The 20,302-nt window shown below is 38.7% G+C and overlaps 1 protein-coding gene across 1 annotated transcript in view; it reads left to right on the top strand.

Moving 5' to 3' along the window:
- Window positions 1-7,663, top strand: part of LOC146737954 (eukaryotic translation initiation factor 2-alpha kinase 3-like) — a 33,848-nt gene extending 26,185 nt beyond the window's left edge. The window contains exons 7-10 of the mRNA XM_085504351.1: window positions 804-962; window positions 1,162-1,263; window positions 7,241-7,300; window positions 7,550-7,663. Of these exons, the coding sequence (XP_085360477.1) occupies window positions 804-962; window positions 1,162-1,263; window positions 7,241-7,300; window positions 7,550-7,654 (426 nt within the window). The 3' untranslated portion in view covers window positions 7,655-7,663. The remainder of the gene's footprint in view (window positions 1-803; window positions 963-1,161; window positions 1,264-7,240; window positions 7,301-7,549) is intronic.
- Window positions 7,664-20,302: the final 12,639 nt, after the last annotated feature.

The raw sequence follows: 20,302 nt of genomic DNA, 5'->3' as shown, positions 1-20,302 counted from the left end.
TCTCTACAGGTTGGCTCCTTTGCTTGACGCTGCAGGTTTAGACTGGTGCTATCGAACCCCAGCAAAACACTGTTTTGATGCATTAGAATTGTAGGGGCCCTATTTTTATTGTTCAGTCGGCTTTAAGTAAGCCTCCTTAAATTGGGGGGGGGGGGGGCTACTCTCTAAGCACCCGGTAACTGAGGGGTTGCCTGAGTGGTTGTATCGTGGGACAAGACTCCTTGATAGTGAGTAGTTTTCGATTTTTCGCTGTTATTTGATCTTACTTCTTTGTGTCGAAAAATATACATTTCAGCCGTCGGAGCTTCCCCCACCTCCAGTGACAGTGCTACTCTGCAGCGGAAACGTTTATGAGAATGAACAGACCGGGTCTCGCGCGCATGAGCGTCTTGAGGATGACCCCTCAGGAGAGGCCTTTTTTGTATAGGGAATGCTACCCTCGGGTGTTCTTTGTAGACCTGGGTATATTCCCAAATGGTTTTCGTACGGGGCTGTAATCTGTAGTTAAGCCTAACTAGTAATAAATGGAATTTATTATTTCCACGGACTTTCTGATAGCTATGATTAGGTAAACAAACAGGTTTCTACAACCCTAATAATTTCTCATTTCTATATAAAGTTTGATCTATTTTCTAATGAATGTTTGGATCACAATGTATAGATGTTGAAATAGCTGTTCTGTATTGCACAAGCATGACATGTACAAATAAGCCATACATCCAACATTTGTGAACCTAATAGAACTTCCATTATACTTTCCGAACTGATGATCTTATCATTAATATTTTATATTTCATTCCTAGCCGTCCAATATATTCTTTTCTTTGGATGGATTCATCAAGATTGGCGACTTTGGTTTAGTGAAGGAAGTACATTCAGCATCGCGAATGGAACTACCAGTTGCTCCAGAGAAGAAACATACTGATCAAGTTGGCACCGAACTTTATATGAGTCCTGAGCAAGTAAGATTGTCTACTGAATTACAAAAATGTGTTCTGTGTTGACTTTGCCAACTAAAATCATTGGCTGCATGTTTATAGCATCACTGTGAAAAACTGGCCAGGATTTTGATCCAAAGAGTGTAATGGGATATAAAACCAGTCTGACTATACTTTATGGAAAACAATGATAATATGTTAATAATGATATTGTTCTGTACAGATTGCAAGAAAGAGTTATGATTGTAAAGTGGATATATTTTCCTCGGGATTAATATTTGTTGAATTGATGCATCCTTTCAGTACTCAGATGGAACGCATACAGGTTAGTAATGAATAGTTCTCCTGTCTCTTGCACCCAGCTGTACAGTAAAGGTTTGTTAGGAAAATGTCATGGTGTATATTATACAGATAGTAAAGACAGTATATAATATACCAGTTCTGGGCATTGCCATACAATAATCTCTTTCTCAAGTTTTGGATTTTCAATGTTACTGCTTCAGAATTGGCAGCCAAATTCACTACAGTTAATTATCCACCATAGACTCCGGTCAGTCAAAATTACTATTTTGAACTGTAGGCGTTAATCAGCGATTCTGCCAATGACGGAGAGATAAAATCTAGGTCAGGGGACACTCCATGACCCCAAGATTTGTTTTCCTTTCATCACGAACCACGTGACCGAGATAATGTGCTGATCACTGGTAGCATAGTGGTTGTTGCATCAGACTCATGATCGGTAGATCCAAGTTCAAATCCTACCTTAGGCTGAACACCTGAAGGGTCGACCCCTACCCTGGGTGAGTGTGCCACAGACTCAGGGAAGGCCTATTCCACTAGCCGAGATTCATTCACTAATGAATGCGACTTTGGGGGAACCTTGGTTAAGGTCCACAGATAATGTGCCAACGCCACTTCACTCTTTATCTCCGCATCGTGTGTGTGTGTGTGTGTGTGTGTGTGTGTGTGTGTGTGTGTGTGTGTGTGTGTGTGTGTGTGTGTGTGTGTGTGTGTGTGTGTGTGTGTGTGTGTGTGTGTGTGTGTGTGTGTGTGTGTGTGTGTGTGTGTGTGTGGGGGGGGGGGGGGGGGTGTGGGGGTGTGTGTGTGGGGGTGTGGGGGTGTGTGTGGGGGTGTGTGTGGGGGTGTGTGGGGGTGTGTGTGGGGGTGTGTGTGGGGGTGTGGGGGTGTGTGGGGGTGTGTGTGGGGGTGTGGGGGTGTGTGTGGGGGTGTGGGGGTGTGTGTGGGGGTGCGGGGGTGTGTGGGGGGGTGTGGGGGTGTGTGTGGGGGTGTGGGGGTGTGTGTGGGGGTGTGTGTGGGTGTGTGTGGGGGTGTGTGTGTGTGGGTGTGTGTGTGTGTGTGTGGGTGTGTGTGTGTGTGTGTGGGTGTGTGTGTGTGTGTGTGGGTGTGTGTGTGTGTGTGTGGGTGTGTGTGTGTGTGTGTGGGTGTGTGTGTGTGTGGGTGTGTGGGTGTGTGTGTGTGTGTGGGTGTGTGTGTGTGTGTGTGGGTGTGTGTGGGTGGGTGTGTGTGTGTGTGTGTGTGTGTGTGTGTGTATGTATGTATGTATGTATGTATGTATGTGTGTCCGTCTGTTCCACTGCTATCTCAAGAACCATACATCGGTTTTGGATGAAACTTGGTGCATAGATGCTCTGGGCCAATGCACAGATTTGATTACGTTTTTGTAAAAATCCATGCATATTAATTACCTAATTTGCATAATGATTAGTCGATACTGATACCTCAAGTACTAATCATCAGATTTCAATTAAATTTCATACATAGATGTCTTAGGATACTGCACAGACCTGATAGTTTATAGGGTAATATCAGTACATATTAATTACCTAATTTGAATAATTAATTAATTTTCAGCTTTTGATATTTCAAGTAGTAAGCATTACATTTCAATGAAACTTTGTACATGGATGCTATAGGACAATAGACAGACCTGATTAATTGTTGGTTAAAATCTGTACATATTAATTACCTAATTTGCATAATTAACCAATTCTAAGCTATCACACTGATATCTAAAGTACTGATTATTCCATTTCAATGAAACTTAGTACAAAGATGCTGTAGGACAATTTACAAACCTGATTAGTTTGGGATTAAAATCTGTTCATATTAATTCCTAATTAGCATATTAATACATAACTTTTTGATTCTATATAATCACATTTCATTAAAACTTGGTACATAGATGGTCTGTTACTTTGCACAGACCTCATTAGTTTTACACTCAAATCTGTTCATATTAATTTTTTTATTTGCATAATTAGTTTTCAGTTTTCAAGTGCTAGTAATTAGTCCCCGTTCGGACGTAGTCCGAAAACGGGGACTTATGTTTTGCCCTGTGTGCGTCCGTGCGTCCGTCCGTGATCACCTGTATCTCGAACATGCATGGACCGATTAAGTTCAAACTTCACTCATACATCACAAATTATATGGGACATATGCACATGCATTTTTTTCATGATCAGATTAACGATAGCCGAATAGCGGCCATTTTAAGGCCGAAAATGCATCAAAATCGCATATTTTCACCATTCCGGACCCGGATCTCAGTTATGCATGGATGGATTTTGTTCAAATTTGGTAAATACATTAAACATAATAGGACCTTGATGCACGTCATTTTTTTTTTTTGGATCGGGTTTGAAATGGCCGACTGGCGGCCATCTTGTTTTAAAGAATTCAGTTCTGGATCCGTATCTGAGACATGCCTGGATTGATCGAGTTCAAACTTCACACACACAAGGTACATCATGTCACAAATATGTATGTGCATTTGTTTCATGATCTCATTAACGATAGCCAAATGGCAGCCGCTTTAAGGCCGAAAATGCATTGAAATCGCATATTTTCACCATTCCGGACCCGGATCTCAGTTATGCATGGACAGATTTTGTTCAAATTTGGTAAATACATTAAACATAATAGGACCTTGATGCACAGCATTTTTTTTTTTGGATCGGGTTTGAAATGGCCGACTGGCGGCCATTTTGTTTTAAAGAATTCAGTTCTGGATTCGTATCCGAAACATATCTGGATTGATCAAGTTCAAACTTCACACACACATGGTACATCATGTCACAAATAGATATGTGCATTTGTTTCATGATCCGCTTAACAATAGCTGAATGATGGCCATTTTAAGGCCGAAAATGCATCAAAATCACGTATTTTCACAATTCCGGAACCGGATCTCAGTCATGTATGGATGGATTTTGTTCAGATTTAGTACAATGTGTTGTACATATGCAGGTGCATTTCAGTCTTGATCTGCTATGAATGTATATGTCACTCAAATATGAACGGAACGGGGACGCGTCATTGACAATGACTTGTTTCAAATTATTTTTAATGTGTCTCCAATACTCTCAGCACATGGGAGTTCTCTCTATGCTTTCTTTGATCTTATTTGTTACCCCCGTGTCGATTTCCCCCTTTGTGTGTATCGTTTTTGCATGACAAAGAAAATAAAACTCGGCGACACAATTTAAACACGTCATTGTTTTTTGTTGCGTCACCTTTTTCAACTGTATTTCGCTTCCCTCATGCATGTTGTGTTCATTTTATGCTTTACCAATGTATTTAGAAATGGATAGATGTAATGATAGCACCAGAGGCTCGCCGCCGGTTTATTTCTCCTCGTTTTTCGAGGCAACTGTGCAGTGGTTATATTCAGAATTGACCAGCATAGAACCCCCATCCTACTTTCAGCCAGACAGGGTTTGTCGCGTGGTACCGGACTCAGGAATTTACCCTTGAGTCTGGGCTCCGCTTTGTGTTTTGACTCCCTTCTTACCGACCCATGGGCGTCCCCAGAGGGAACCGACCTTGTCATGAGACGCACAGTCGAACACGCTCTCGCTCACATATTTAAGTTGAAAGTGGGGGTGGGGTAAATTTTATGGAACGCTTTCCGCTGGACCAAACGCTACCCGTTCGGTGTGGTTTCAAGATCAGACCCCAAAGTGAGGAACAGTCTGGCAGACGCCCTTTCGAGGCGGTTCCGTCTCTAGAGCGCTGAGTGGCAGATTCCCCATCATATTCAGCTGTGGGACGATCTATAGATAGACATGTTTGCCGCACCCCGGAACGCCAAGCTCTCGACGTACATAACACTCCCGCTGACTCCAGGAGCCTGGGCCAGTATTGCTGTGCTGATCCCGTGGACGCACATAGATGTGTACGCCTTTCCTCACTTCTCGCTAGTTCACTTGGCACCGGAGAAAACTTTGACAGGTGCACACCTGCATATTGTCATTAGTCCCATCCAATTGGCCAACCAATGCCTAGTTTTCACTTCTGTTTGAAATGCTAGTCAAAACACCAGTAGTTACACGCATATAGGCTCTCAGTAGACTCGCACAGACGAAAGGTTTATCTGAGCAGGCTGCCAACGTCCTGGCCAGGGCGAACAGGGATTCCACCAACGCTGCCTACAATTCTAGGTGGCGAGCATACACTGATTGGTGTAGCTTAAAGAAGATTGATCCATACCATCCCTCTATTGGCCAGGTAGCAGACTCCTTCGTCCACCTGTTTGACGAAGTGGGTTTGTCCTACACAGCGATCGTTGGCTACAGGTCGGCCTTGTCCCCTTGTCCCCTAGAACGCTTTGGGAACAAGACTAGCCGATTGTCCTATTATTAGGGGACTATTTACTGCTTTCCATATCAGAGGCCGAGACCCCCATACAAGGGAACCGCCCAACTGGGATTTGTCGGTTGTGTTGTCCGCTCTAAGCAGACCACCATGTGAGCCTCTTTGATCAGCAGCACTCAATTTTTTTGATGTGGAAAATAGTCTTCCTACTGGCCCTCTCCTCAGGTAGGCGTCGGCCAGAGCTGGAGGCATTGTCCTTCTCGCTAAATTGTACCGCCGTTATGGACAATGAAGTTGTGCTAAAGACACGAATCGGGTTTCTTGCCAAGAACCAAATCCTAGGACACTATCGTCATCGATCGTCATCCCCCGGCTGTCAATATTGTTAGCCGGAGGATCATAGGATCGGCCCGGTTCAAGCACCGAGTTGCTACAAAAACCGTACTAGGGATTAAAGACGGGGTGCCAAGCACGTGTCTTTGTGTACAGCCCAGGCAGGCAGGATAGGCTAGCCTCCCCACTTTCCTTCACCAGGTGGATTACTGCGACTGTATTAGAGGTCTATAATACTTTAACTTCCTCAACACAATTGTGAAATTGCTAACTCACTAGTGCTAGCGTCAGCACCCCCCTCAAACATTTTCTGAGGGCAGGCTTCTGGAGAACGCAAACGTCTTTATCAACTACTACCTAAGAGACACCCAATCCATTGAGAAGGGTCATCATCAGTGCTCCATGGAAGCTCCCAGGTCCCGCTTTGCGGCCTATGTCCTCATGCAGAACTGTCTCGGTCTTTACTTCGAAAGCATGCTACCCCCTAATTTGAGTTTTGGGTCTAGCTCTCTCTGGCACATCGAACCCTGTCACCGTAGCACCATTTTTGGTATTTTGCTCCAGGGACAGCACAGGCAAGGTAAGACACCACCCTCTTTTGGGGGTCTTAGCTAGGTGATGAGTGGTGTAGAGTGTATCATTTGGGACGGGGAAAAGACGTTCATCATTTTCTGCTTGCTCGGACAACCTACTGTCTATCGGCGTCTGACCTACAGTTCAAAATAGTCATTTTGACTGACCAGAGTCTATTGTGGGTAATTGAACGTAGTAAATTTAGACAGAGGGTTCTCCAAACCCGCCTATTCACATAGTTCATACCCACCATAGACTCCCGGTCCCCCCCCCCCCAACCACCCCACTCTTCCCGTAGGTTGGTCTAGTCCTTGATGCAGAGAGAAAGGAACCAGAGTGAAGGTCAAGGTGAAGTGGCGTCGTTACATTACCTCAGTCACGTGGTTCGTGACGCAAGAGAAAAAAATCTTGAGGTCATGGGGCGTCCCCTGACCTCAAGACGTGGTTCGTGACGTAAGGGAAACAAATCTTGAGGTCATGGGGTGCCCCCTGACCTAGATTTTATCTCATGTTTAGCTGTTTAAATTTGGGGTTTGGCATTTGATTTATAAGTAGCAATCCCCTAATAGAGGACTTGATAGAGGCTAAAAAAATGTTGGTGACACTTTCACTATGATTTGTTAATGCTAACGTTTTTATCAGTATACTAACAAATTTAGTAGTGTTGAAACATCCCTGTGTAACCTTTGAACTTGGAATGATAATAGGGACGGAGGTGATAGTTTGACAGTAGATACTACAGTCGAATGTAGAGAAAAATTCAAAATCGATATTTGTTGTAGGTTTTGGAGAGTGCTAAACAACGGATTTTTCCAGAGGGGTTCCGCCAATCATCAAAGAAGGTAAATTTAAATTTTAGTTTTCAAAATTTCTGAAAGAGTGTTATCATTGTGTATAATCCTCAGCATTTTCATAATCATTGTTTTACAAGTATATTACCAAAGTCAAACACATTGCGCTTTCAGTACAATCGCATACGGTCAAGTCGCAAAACCATGCAATTTGGAATGAATGAATGAAATGTCTGTATTGAAAAAGTCATGATTTATATTTAATTTTAAGCCAATTCACCTATTTGTAAATGTTTTCAGGTACAGTTTGCAGAGTGGCTATTGGCAGAGGCTGACAAGAGACCTAGTGCTGATGAGATAGTTGAAAGTGAATTGTACAGAGAAAATATAGCAATTAAAAAATGAATATGTCAAGTTGTAGCGATTTACATTTCTGACCTAACAAGGTACATTAATTCCTAATTTCCGAGTTACTATTTTTCTCACGAAATTCAATAGAGGGCGTTCCCAAAGTACCTGGATGACAGTCCGTTCAACGTTCGTGTTGGGGTTGAAATTTGAGCGGCGTCTGCTGCAAGCAATATACTAGTAGTTACTGTTGCCGAAGTCTTATTTTTTTTTACAAACGTTTAGCAAGAATTGGTCAAAATGATTAACTGGTATTGTAATGCCCCAGGCTATTCCTCGAGCGAAATATCCTGAGATGAATGGAATAACTTTTTTACATTTCTTTCGTCCAAGAAATCAACACTTCGACGCCAGTGGATTCGAATGCTTCGTCGGACCCTGAGTGGACGTCAAACTATATTCTTGGGTTTGTTCACGGCATTTTCCATTCTGTACCAGTATTTTTTGAGTTCAATAACTGGAGACAGCCGTCTTTCAACCGCAGTTATACATAGATTGAAAAACGAAGACTGTCAGCTTCCCGAGACGAGCGCAAATGAAAAGATTGAGCCGGATTTGATGGAAAATTCACTCGTTGCCTATTCCAACATTGATCTTTTTGTTCATAATCCTTATGATGGCATTTGTTGCGAAGTTGAAATTAAAATTACTACGGAAGGAAAAAACGTGCGTCCATTTATATAACTGCATCTGCTGATCGCCTGGTGAATAAAATATTAAATCAAATTTACACTACACAGTTAGAAACACCAGAAACTATTTTAGAGTTTGATTTAATAATAAACCATGGCTTGTAAGGATTTTCCTTCATGGATCATTGCCGAATACACTCTGCCATAATGAAAATAAATTCTGTATTCTGCACATGATGAAGCTTTACGGAAATGATGCAATAAATAACCATTATCAAGTCGATATTCTTTCAGTCTGGCTGTTGTCCAGTCACTTCGATGCAACAAATATGAGAATATATCAGCTATTTCAAACAAAGGCAAAGTATGAAGGTTTTTTTGCGTTTTTGACTCCCATGTGCGAAGCACAAAATGGGAGTCTTTGCAGTTAGTGTGTCTGTATGTGTGTATGTGTGTATGTGTGTATGTGTGTGTGTATGTGTGTCCGACTGTTCCACTGCTATCTCAAGAACCATACATCGGTTTTTGATGAAACTTGGTGCATAGATGCTCTGGGCCAATGCGCAGATTTGATTAGGTTTTGGTAAAAATCCATGCTCGTTAATTACCTAATTTGCATGATAATTAGCTAATTTTTAGCTGTTCTATGACTGTTCCACTGATATCTAAAGAACCACTCATTGGATTTTGATGAAACTTGGTACATAGATGCTCTGAACATATGCGCAGATTTGATTAATTTTTGGTAAAAATCCGTGCATATTAATTACCTAATTTGCATGATAATTAGCTATTTTTTAGTGGTTCCATGACTGTTCCACTGATATCTAAACAACCACTCATTGGATTTTGATGAAACTTGGTACATAGATGCTCTGAACTAATGCTAGGTTTTGATTAGTTTTTGGTAATAATCCGTGGATACTAATTACCTAATTTGCATAATGATTAGTCAATTTTCGGTTTTTCCACTGATATCTCAAGTACTAATCATCACATTTCAATGAAACTTGGTACATAGATGTCATACGACACTGCACAGACCTGATAGTTTTTATGGTAATATCAGTACATATTAATTACCTAATTTGCATAATTAATTAATTTTCAGCATTTGATATAAGTAGTTAGCATTACATTTCAATGAAACTTGGTACTTACATACTCAAGGACTATGCAGAGATTGATTGTTTTCGATAAATATTTGTGCATATTAATCACCTAATTTGCATAATTAGTTAATTTTCAGCTTTTCCACGGGTATCTCAAGTACTAATCATCGCATTTCAATGAAACTTGGTACATAGATCCTTTAGGACTATGCAGAGACCTGATTAGTTTTAGGGTAAATAATTGTGCATATTAATTACCTAATTTGCATAATTAATTTTCAGCTTTTCTACTGATATCTAAAGTACTAATCATCATATTTCAATGAATCTAGAATTATGCAGACCCAATTAGTTTCCGGTAAATATTTGTGCATATTAATCACCTAATTTGCATAATTAACCAACTTTCACACTGATATCTCAGGTACTATACATCACATATCAATGAATGTACATGGATGCTGTAGGACAATAGACAGACCTGAATAATTGTGGGTTAAAATCTGTACATATTAATTACCTAATTTGCATAATTAACCAATTTTAATCTTTCACACTGATATCTAAAGTACCGTAAAAACTCCAAAATTTCGACCGGTTTTAAATAATTTGTGTTAGAAATGTGACGTGTTTTTAGAGTCAAAATTAAGGTGCATTTTCGGACGGTCGAATTTTTCAGAATAGTAATCAGCAAAAAAAAATGGGGATGATAGACAGTGTGCTTCATTAGTTTTTAAAAAATGCAATGTCCGTCAATTGACGTAAACTTCCTCATGTTTCACGGTAAAAGCAAAGGTCGTGGCCGAGTTGTAACTCAAAATCTAAACAAAGTCATCAATCAGTGAGTATTATGACAAGCAAAACAAAACATCAAGACGCGGAGAAGAGGTCAGCACAAAACTAATAGGTCAAAAGACAAAGCTGTCTCGCACTACCTAGGAAAACTTGCGAATGTTCGAAGTACAGGTACCCATTGGACAAAAGATACATGGAAGTTTAGCAAACGATCTCCCCGACCCAGTGCAATGTATCCGGTTAGAATCAAAGCTCACGTGTCCCTTATTTGAGCACCGTACCGGTGATTTGAGGGACCAAATTCTGCCGTAAATTCGCCCTTGGATTAAAAAATATAATGGGATTTAAGAAAATAAAATGGGACTTTTAAGGTGTATTTTGGCGTCATTTTTCGGACATTTCAATCAATCCTGCCGGCTAAAATAGAGTCTAAGTTTTACCGTAGTCATTGACGTCTGTTTATTCAAGAGTACACGTGTATGATTTTTATCGTGACTAGCGTGAGCGGGTAAGCTTCCTTTCGAGAATGAGCTGTTATCACTGTGAACAATGTTAAATTATTCTTCAGATGACCAGTTTATTTTTTAAAAACAACTAATTTTTTTATTTAAAAAAAATCATGCCGTTTTCGCATCATCCAGCTTTTTGATTGGTTAATTAGCGATTTGACCTATTTGACCTAAGAGAACATGGCGGATATCCTACAGCATCAAACGTTTATACGAGACCGGAATCATTCGCTTACGATGAAACTAAGTTGACTTTTATTTGTATTTCATAACCATTCAACAAATTTATTTTGTGTACATTATTATAATCACTACTGAGTACAGTAATAATCAACAATTCAGAAACGCAGCATGCCGAGATTTTTGTGTTCGTTTTTATTTGAAACTTCGTTTATTTAGAATATATTTTCGTTACCAATAAAATAAAAATCTCTCAGTCAATCAGAAACCCGGATTCATGCCTTCGAGGAAGGTCCCGTTTGAACGCTCACATCGGGGTTTTTTTCGTTTGGGGGAAAACTAAAACTGGTCGCAATTTTCGAATAAGAATGAGTCGGCAATTTTTAGTGGAGTCGAACATTTGGAGGTAAATAAAACACCAAAACCCGGCAAATAAATAGGCGGCCGAATTTTTAGAGGGGTCGAAATTTTGGAGTTTTCACGGTACTAATTATTCCATTTCAATGAAACTTAGTACAAAGATGCTCTAGGACAATGTACAAACCTAATTAGTTTGGGGTAAAAATCTGTTCATATTAATTCCCTAATAAGCATAATAATTCATAATTTTTTGGTTCTAATCACATTTCAATTAAACTTGGAGACATAGATTTTCTGTTACATTGCGCAGACCTCATTAGTTTTACACTCAAATCTGGTCATATTAATTTTCTGATTTGCATAATTAGTTTTCAGCTAAGTAATTTCGAATTATATTTAATGTGTCTCCAATACTCTCAGCACATGGGAGTTCTTTCTAAGCTTTCTTTGATTACATTATACGGAGCTACCAAAGTTATCGTCGACTCACTGTGTTTTACAGTACGACGACGTCTGTTTGACTCTTCGCGATCGTCGGTCTCCAAAAGGCGAACATTTAACTCGTTTGCAAACTCAACAAGTTCAAAAAGTTTAGCTTTACGAACATTGCTGCAAGTTATACCACGATCCTGAGGAAATTTGCGGAGTTCTGGAACTTTTTTGTTTTTCCAATCTATTGATTTATGCATGTAAGAATACAGAACATCAATAACATCAAACAGCCCCACTCAGGCTCGTCATCCGGGTATTTTGGAAGCGCCCTCTAGCGGAACTCCGAGGGAAACTGACAACTCGAAAATTAGGAATTGCCATTGGATAAGTTCAAGAGTTCCCTAATGGAAGTATAAAAGATATGGTTATTTGAACAATATTTTTTGGTAACATTGAACAGATGGCGACAAATGTAAAATCAGTGTGAAAATGACACGTGAATGCATTGAATAAATCACATTTGTGTCTTGGTGTATATGTATATATATCAAATTAAGCCTTTACTGATGTTTTTAATATGTTATTCACACTAGTAGCAAAATGACCCAGAGTTGATTTTAACCCACTGCTGAAAAACTTGTGTGAACAGATTCACTTGACCCGGGCTAGAATCAACTCCCAAAAGGTGTGTGTGAACCCACTTGTGAGTGACCTGGAATCTAGGCGCTTACATTACCATGGGAACTCGCATATGCAAACTGACCCATACGTAAGGCTCACCCACAGCCACCCATGACGATTCACGAGTATATTATTCTCACATATTATTCTTGTAATAACCTCATGTAGCAACTGCCTTTGTGGAAATAAAAACTTGGAAAACAGGATGGGTAGAAAGAATAGAAGAAATAACTAAAAACAACAATTTTTTAGAATTATCAAAACAACATGAAAAGAAGATAGGGGAGGTAATTATGTAAAAACATGGAGAAGGGAATTATTTAATGACAGCAGAACGAATGGTGCAACAAACAAACTACCTTCAATATGGAGAATTATTTAAATGATATTTAAAATTAAGGCGATCTTTTTGCAAATTTAAAATTTCTGACCATAAACTACTTATTGAGACTAGCAGGCAAAAAAACAAATCCTAAAAATGAAAGAATATGTAAACTCTGCACAGATGATGAAATTGAAGACGAGTACCATTTTTTAATAGGATGCAATGAATATGACATACCCCGTAATAAATTATTTAAATATATACAGGACAAATAATCTGACTTCGTGAAAATGAAGAAAAATGTTGATTAATTATGACAAGCTTTGCAGGAATAGAAATCGCACAATTCATACATACAAGAGGAGCAGAAGTCTGGCTTTTGACACTCTGTACATGAAATTTGAGATCTATGAATGAATTCTGTTGATAAAAACTGCTTGTATGTGTTGCGAAATGCCCTAAATATCGAGTATAAAACAGGCTGTGCAGCAGACGACAAACGTCTGCTTTGCTTGGCGTAATTTCGCCTCTAGAGGGCCAGTTCAATGATGTCATCAGTGAACACATTCATTCTAGTACGTCAATCTCATAGAAGTGCTACTATGGAAGACCTTGTTTACTGACAATTTAAAAGTTGAAACATTGTGAGGTGTTGTGCGTATGAATACCATACGTTTCTCGTAATCCCAAATAAAAAATCACGTTGGTTTTGAAATATCGGCAGAAAAACTAACCTGAAAGTGAAGACATGGACAGCGTTCTAGCTATAGTCAACAGCGAGTGAATAAACATTGTACGACTTAAAACTAAATTAGAAATACGCTAACATCTCTTGAACTACAGTACTCATTTTGCCCAACTTCTCGCTTTTCAATCAACCACTTATCGTTTAATTTTCGACCGCACTATATTTCTCAGTTATCGTTTCTCTCGCTGGCTCATTGAAAACACCGACCGGTCGCCCAAACACTGGTCCCTGGCACAGGAGTGATCGAAATGGTGGTTTTAGTGATACAGTTTGGGGATACAACGGGTACTAACTATTATTAAATTCTGAACTACTGTAAAGGGGGTAATTATTCACTGGGTTTTAATTTAGCTTATTTCGCTGACTGGAAAATGCGCTAAATTAAAACCCAGTGAATATGTAAAATTTAGCATAGAACACATTATCTAAATGAAGAAACCGTGAATTTAAAACCCACTGAATATGCCTGAAATGGTAAATCAGTGAAATTTAAACCCAGTGAAAATTAGTCATTTTACAGTACTTATCAAATCTATCTTTGTAACGTCCTGTGTCCAATATTAAATAACTGAGTTTGCGTAATTATTATGAAAGCGTTATATTACAATGTTGACATTTTTAGAGCCGGTACAATATTATAAATGTAACACACCGTTTACAAAGCCTCACAGATCATTGATTCAGTGGGACAAATGTGTACAGGAAAGATAAATTTTGGGGCTCGGCACAGGAAAGATACATGTGGTTCATCGATATAGTCACCAAGACCGGAAGCAGGGGCAACAAAACCAGGCGGCACACACAGGCACTTTAACTCCACAATCTTTAATGCAATCTACTTCAGTAAAATAAACAAAGGTACAATAATTAGCATATGCATATAAATATGTGAGATAGGATATCCTGAAAATATATCAAAGAAAGAAAGAAAACCTAACCTTAGCTAATTAGAGTTTGAGTTTAAATGTGCTAATCGGCCCCTCAATGAATAATAAAATCAGCTAATTTGTCCCCAACAAAGCCAATGTTATCAACAACAAATAAACAATAACCATTAATCAATCAAAAAACACAAGTGTGCATAAGTAACAAACACATGAATACGTCAACAGTTCAGCATCGATGTTCACATCAGGTCACAGTTCACTCACAGTCAGCTTCTGTGTGCAGTTCCTGAGACAAAATCCACCATTGGGGGCACTGCACGACTAAATCGGGTGTGTCCGGTGATTACCCAGGTACAGTGTTGAGGGCGCTGTTCAACAACAACGGGCGTGGCCTGGGTGTGTTCGCAGATTATTCAGGCACAGCGTAGAGGGCGCTGTTCAACAACGATGTTTTCAAAAGTTCATTCGTAGAAATTCTGAACAATAGTCATAATCAATCGTCATAATTCAGAAATAGTTCTCTGTACAGTGGAACACAACTTGACTACGAATCCCAACTCACAGTACAAGTGTTACTCAGCAGACAGTTTGAAAGTAGAAAGTTGAGAGGTAGAATTACTGTACCCTATATTAGCTTAGTTACAACTGCCATCAGATGTCACCAGTCAGCGGTTCTTTTGATGGATGAGAACTGATGTCACCACAGAGTCACCAAAAGTTCAGGGTGAGATTCACCCACTCCCGTTGCATGGGAAATCTTGAAATACAGCTGGAAACGTTGATTCCGGTCCGATTTCCCGAAAACACAGTTCTCAGAGTTCCTCTTCTCACAAGCTCTCTAAATATGAGAACCACATCCCAGCTAACTCCTGGTTTAAGCAGGAATGCAACTGCTTCCCACAGAGCTGTCCCAAAACATTGTCGACACTATATATGGGAAGTATCTGCTGACTAATTCAAACTTGCAAGCTAAGTTAGTATCTTTACTGGGGGTAATTCCACCCTTGGACGCACCCCATAGATCAAGGAGTCCATCATCTGATAATGACGATGTACTTTTCGACAGGTATTAATGATTCTAAAATTCCTCGATCCCTATATGGAGTGAAACACAGCTCAGCCCATTATTTATAATTCAGGTTTTGTCTGTTTTCCGTCTCCAACATTTTCTCAGAAATTCTACAGCAGATAACGGTGAAACTTGGCAGGTTGATGAACAGATCTGAAAATCCCAAGTGGATCTTTTTCACGATTTTCATCAAAAAATACCTCTCCCGGCAACATTGACAGAACATCTGCGCATGCTCAAAATAAATTAATTACTGTGAAATACTTTATTTTCGCTTGCAAAATTTTTTTGCTATTTTCGCTGAAGGAATGTTTATAAAATAAAATCCAGCGAATATACCTTTTTTCTTATATTTTACAGTCAACTTGTCAAAAATCAATGAAAATAAATTCAATACAAAACACCCAGAAAGTCTTTTCAACGAATGATAATTCCAGCTGAAATAAAATATTTTACAGTAGATTAGATCTGTGAGTAATGCTGCTGTTATTACGGCACGTGAATTCTCCATTGCATGCAATTTATTATAGTACTGTTTATACATGTATTCTGTTCGGCTCAGTGGTCTCATTCACTAGTTACTAGAAGAACTAGTAACCTTATTTGATTTCAAGAACTTCAAGAAGGCGGCATAAGAGACGTGTTTGCAAAGGTAAGTTTTCCAGTTTATTGGGGTACGATTGGTGTACATTCCGTGACGTACGGACGGACGTGAATATTACACTCACACTCACACACACACACACGCACACACACACACACACACATACATACTCGCATTACTATATGCTCAGAGGACTCGGTTTCTAGACCAGTCTCCGAGGACGTCACTTTCTAGTGGGTTTACAGGCTTGATATTTAATTACATAATATAATACTATTGTAGGTATACATTATTGGGTTAGTAGAGTTTAGCAATCAGACCATTTCTTCAAGGACCTGCGTTTGACTATCATACTGAGGACCTCCTTTCTGAGGACGCGATTTTTTTTCAGAGGACGTGGAAAATCTCGGGGGTGTCACTCCCACATGTGCAAAGTGTCACTTCACGTGTCCTCGAACTGATATGAACAATAGCATAGCATTCACACATATAAGTGCAATTCACAAATGGCAGTATAATTGTTATAGAGAATTGAAACTCGTACACTCAGTTACCAGCAAATGCGAGGTATGTCTTCTCTGTAACAAAAATCAGATCGAAAAAATGAAAAACAATTTGTGATGCCTTGCCCTGTCTATGCCCAACACAAAAACATTCCATTTATGTAAGCAAAATATTCACAAATTTGCTTGAGAAATAAACCTCTGTGAATACCTTTAGTTTAATATTTGTAAATCTGTTTTGAATTTAGACAGCAACACTTCCTAGACATGGATTTTCATTTTTAATTGTTAAATTATTTTGTTTTTCTTTGTCATGTCACTTTTCATCTGTCCATTATCATCCATTCCAATGGATGTTAAGTGATTGAATGTATAAATAAAAATAGGTGTGGATATTTTTGTATATACAACATCGTCCAATGACTTAGTGGTGCTGAAAATTGGGTAGGGGAGGTAGCTGCTCCCCTCTCGTTCCACACAATTTTATTAGGGAAGCAAGCATTTCTTTTTAACATTTTTTGTACAAAATGGCAATGTACATCTCCAGTAAGGGACAACACTGATAGTTGCATAAACTGAAACTGTAGTTCTCAGAGCAATGAACTAGTATTTATCTAGCATTGTTTCCGAATTTTGAATTCGCTAAAATAGAATGGGGTTGGAATCTGGTTGAGATACAACTTTCACACAGAATATCATCACGCTATTTTCTAATCACCAACTTTATTTGCAATAGTTTGATGGAATACATATTCCTTTCTTACATTATAATGAGAAATGAGCAGAGATCAAAGTGTACTTGTTAATAGTATAGGCAGGGAGTTTTCCATAGTTGTGTTTTTTCTCAGCCACATGTGGCATTATGTATAGAAAATTTGTAAATATTTTTAGTATATTTTTCTGTTTCTGTTGGAATGCAATATCAAACAAAATGTTTATTCTTATTTTGAAACTTCCAGCATGAAAAGGTGGTAATTTTCCATCCCAAATTTAGGTGAGATAGAGCATATGGTACTCCAAAATTTAAACAAGACCATGTTGTGGATGACCACAGATAACTATGGTAGTGGAAGGAATAAACCTGTTTGGAACTCAAGTACACCTAAGATCAAATGCACAAAATGATCATTGTAAATGATCTAAATGCTTATGCACAAAAACTTAAAGGGTGGTGGTCGGCGCAGCGGGTGTTTGAATTACACGTAAACAATGTATTTCACACACATTGTGTGCAGCGGTACAAGTCCATTATCAACCAGGCCATGGCGCAACGACCACCTTGCTTTAGGATTTATTTAATGAAAAACAAAATATATGGAGGTAGAAATACATGAAAATATTAATCATAACAAAGAACACAGGAACTCCATTAATGAAGCCATGAATTCAGTCACTTATTTCAGATTGAGCTCAATTCAATAACATTTACATTTCTAGAATCCAATTGTGTTTTTATAATTCCTCCTAAGTAACAAATGATGTACACAAAATATCTCAAACTTGCTATTGGCTTTTGGAGCAAAGCATGATTTTGATTGACATGATTACCATAAGACCAATCAGTGTAACATGTTTTTTAGAATGTAGGACAAGTGCACATGTAGTATTACTGAGTAGCAGAGATAGGTTTGTTTCACCTGTTCAGACATAAATTTTTTGTGACCACTGTAGTTAAAACGACAATAGCTGCAACTATCGATATTTTCATTTTAATACATTTCCTGCAGACACTGAAAGCATAGCATAAACAGACATTGTCAATGAAATAAGGAAGGGCACGGTTGCGTCATGGTCTCCATCTATTGAATTCCAGTTTTGATGAAAAATTACAGTACATGATAATACTGAGGGCCCTGGGTCAAATACGTTCCCAGCTTGAAAGGCTGACCAATCTCCACGCAATTATGTCTAAAACAGTATTTTGGTAATCTTTATGTAGGTATATTTAAACAAAAATTTTCAAAATCTATTGTCGCTTTAAGAACCTGTCACTGTTTCTGTAGTACCAGTTATCAGAAATTAATGAAGGTATGACCCAACTGCAAAGGTTACAACAACCTGCATAGATTTGACCACAATATCTGACAGTGTGAGATTCATTGCAATAACAATGAAGTGGCCTTAAGGTATAGATGCATGTTCGTGGGCACTTTGAGTGAATTATTTTTTTTTTGCTTTTTCTTACCCAGACAGTCTAGATAATGTTAAAATTTTGGAGCATTGTCAATGCTGAAACACTCAAAAAAACGATTTTAAAATAGAGGGAACCGAGGCACACATATGTGATTAAAAGTCTCGAAGTTTGTTTATGTTGCTTACAGTTGTAAAGGATAAGTAAACAGTTTCACCCTTATCTCGCAACATGTCAACAACTTCTAGCCTGGCATATTGTTATATTACTAAATATTTTTGTTTTCACACATTTTTTTTCTCCCAAGGTATTTTAAAACTGAAGTATACAAAGTAAACATTTTTCATTTTCGCTGTAGAGATCACCCTGCTGATAGCATTGCAATGCAATGGATAAACACCATTGCTGTGCTGTATCGATAACTTTTCAATGGCATACTCATAAAATGCTCGGTTAATTAAAAATAAAAAAATACCCTGGAAATTACAGAAAAATTGCCAACAAGATTCTGTTTTTAAGCACCACGGAAAAATGAAGCACTCTGTGATGCCATCTTGGTTACCTCAATCGGAAATCCCCTTGTCAGCTAGCATGCACCTGTAGCGATGTCAAAAAGTACGTTGTATGTATGCTCTGCAACCTCTGGTACTAAGGCACTCTATAAATGGGGTACTTCCAGAGGTCAGGGTTCGTTTAATTTTTATCGACCCATCTCATCTGTAGTTGAATGAAACCTGTCTCGATTTACAATATTTTCCCTCCGATTGAGTAGTAAAAACTGCAAATAGCCGTTGTGTAGCAAAATATTACGGCCCATTTCAAACTGGTCGTCTAACTTCGCATGGTCCATTTCACTGGAGATCACGAAAAACTGAGTCATACAATGTATTTTTTTTTTAAGGTTTGAGGGAAAGTAAATTTAGACTCAATCCGCAATGTTTATATAACTGTATGAATATCTCTTCAGCTTTACGTGATCCATTGTGCCCCTCCCTCAGTGGAAATGATAACACGACACCGTGACAGTTTTCGCGCAAGGTGTTGACTCTGCAGACAATTTTACGTTTGTTTCCCTTGAATTGTAAATATTTTTATTTTATTTTTTATCTGACGATTGAATATCAGCAAGCATCGATGTATGATGGATTTTGGCATGTCGTTGTGATGCAATAGCCATTTTTGTAGACGATTAACGTCACTTTCATAAAACAGGCATTATCACCGTTCGTGTTTTCTGGTTGGTCAGAGATTGGAAATTAATTAGCTCCCACAGTTTTTGTCAGTTTGTCTTGAAATTTTCACACTATTTTGACAACAATTCTACAAACAAAAGGACATCTGGGCTTATTTTTAAAGCTTTGCATTCTAGGACAATGACATTAGAAGTGTGAAATATTGACCGAGATTGAATATACGGCACACATCTTGCTTGACAACTTTGTAATATGAAAACAAAACATACTATATATAGACCTGGATGCCCATTTGTTAATAAACAACTGATAAACGTGAGAAAGTTTCACTTGAAATAAACAAGAATTGTGAGAGCTATTTGAACTTCTCTGGTAAACTGAAAAAGACAAGTGGAGATAATGGCTAATTTGCATAACCATTCACTCAATAAGAAGTTTGCGAAGGCTCATTAATTAAAAACAGTTCAAAATTTAAACCTATTAT

The sequence above is a fragment of the Saccoglossus kowalevskii genome, chromosome 10 (assembly GCF_978046115.1).
Source record: "Saccoglossus kowalevskii chromosome 10, keSacKowa6.1, whole genome shotgun sequence".
NCBI classification, from domain to species: Eukaryota; Metazoa; Hemichordata; class Enteropneusta; family Harrimaniidae; genus Saccoglossus; species Saccoglossus kowalevskii.
This window is presented reverse-complemented; position numbering and strand designations above follow the sequence as displayed.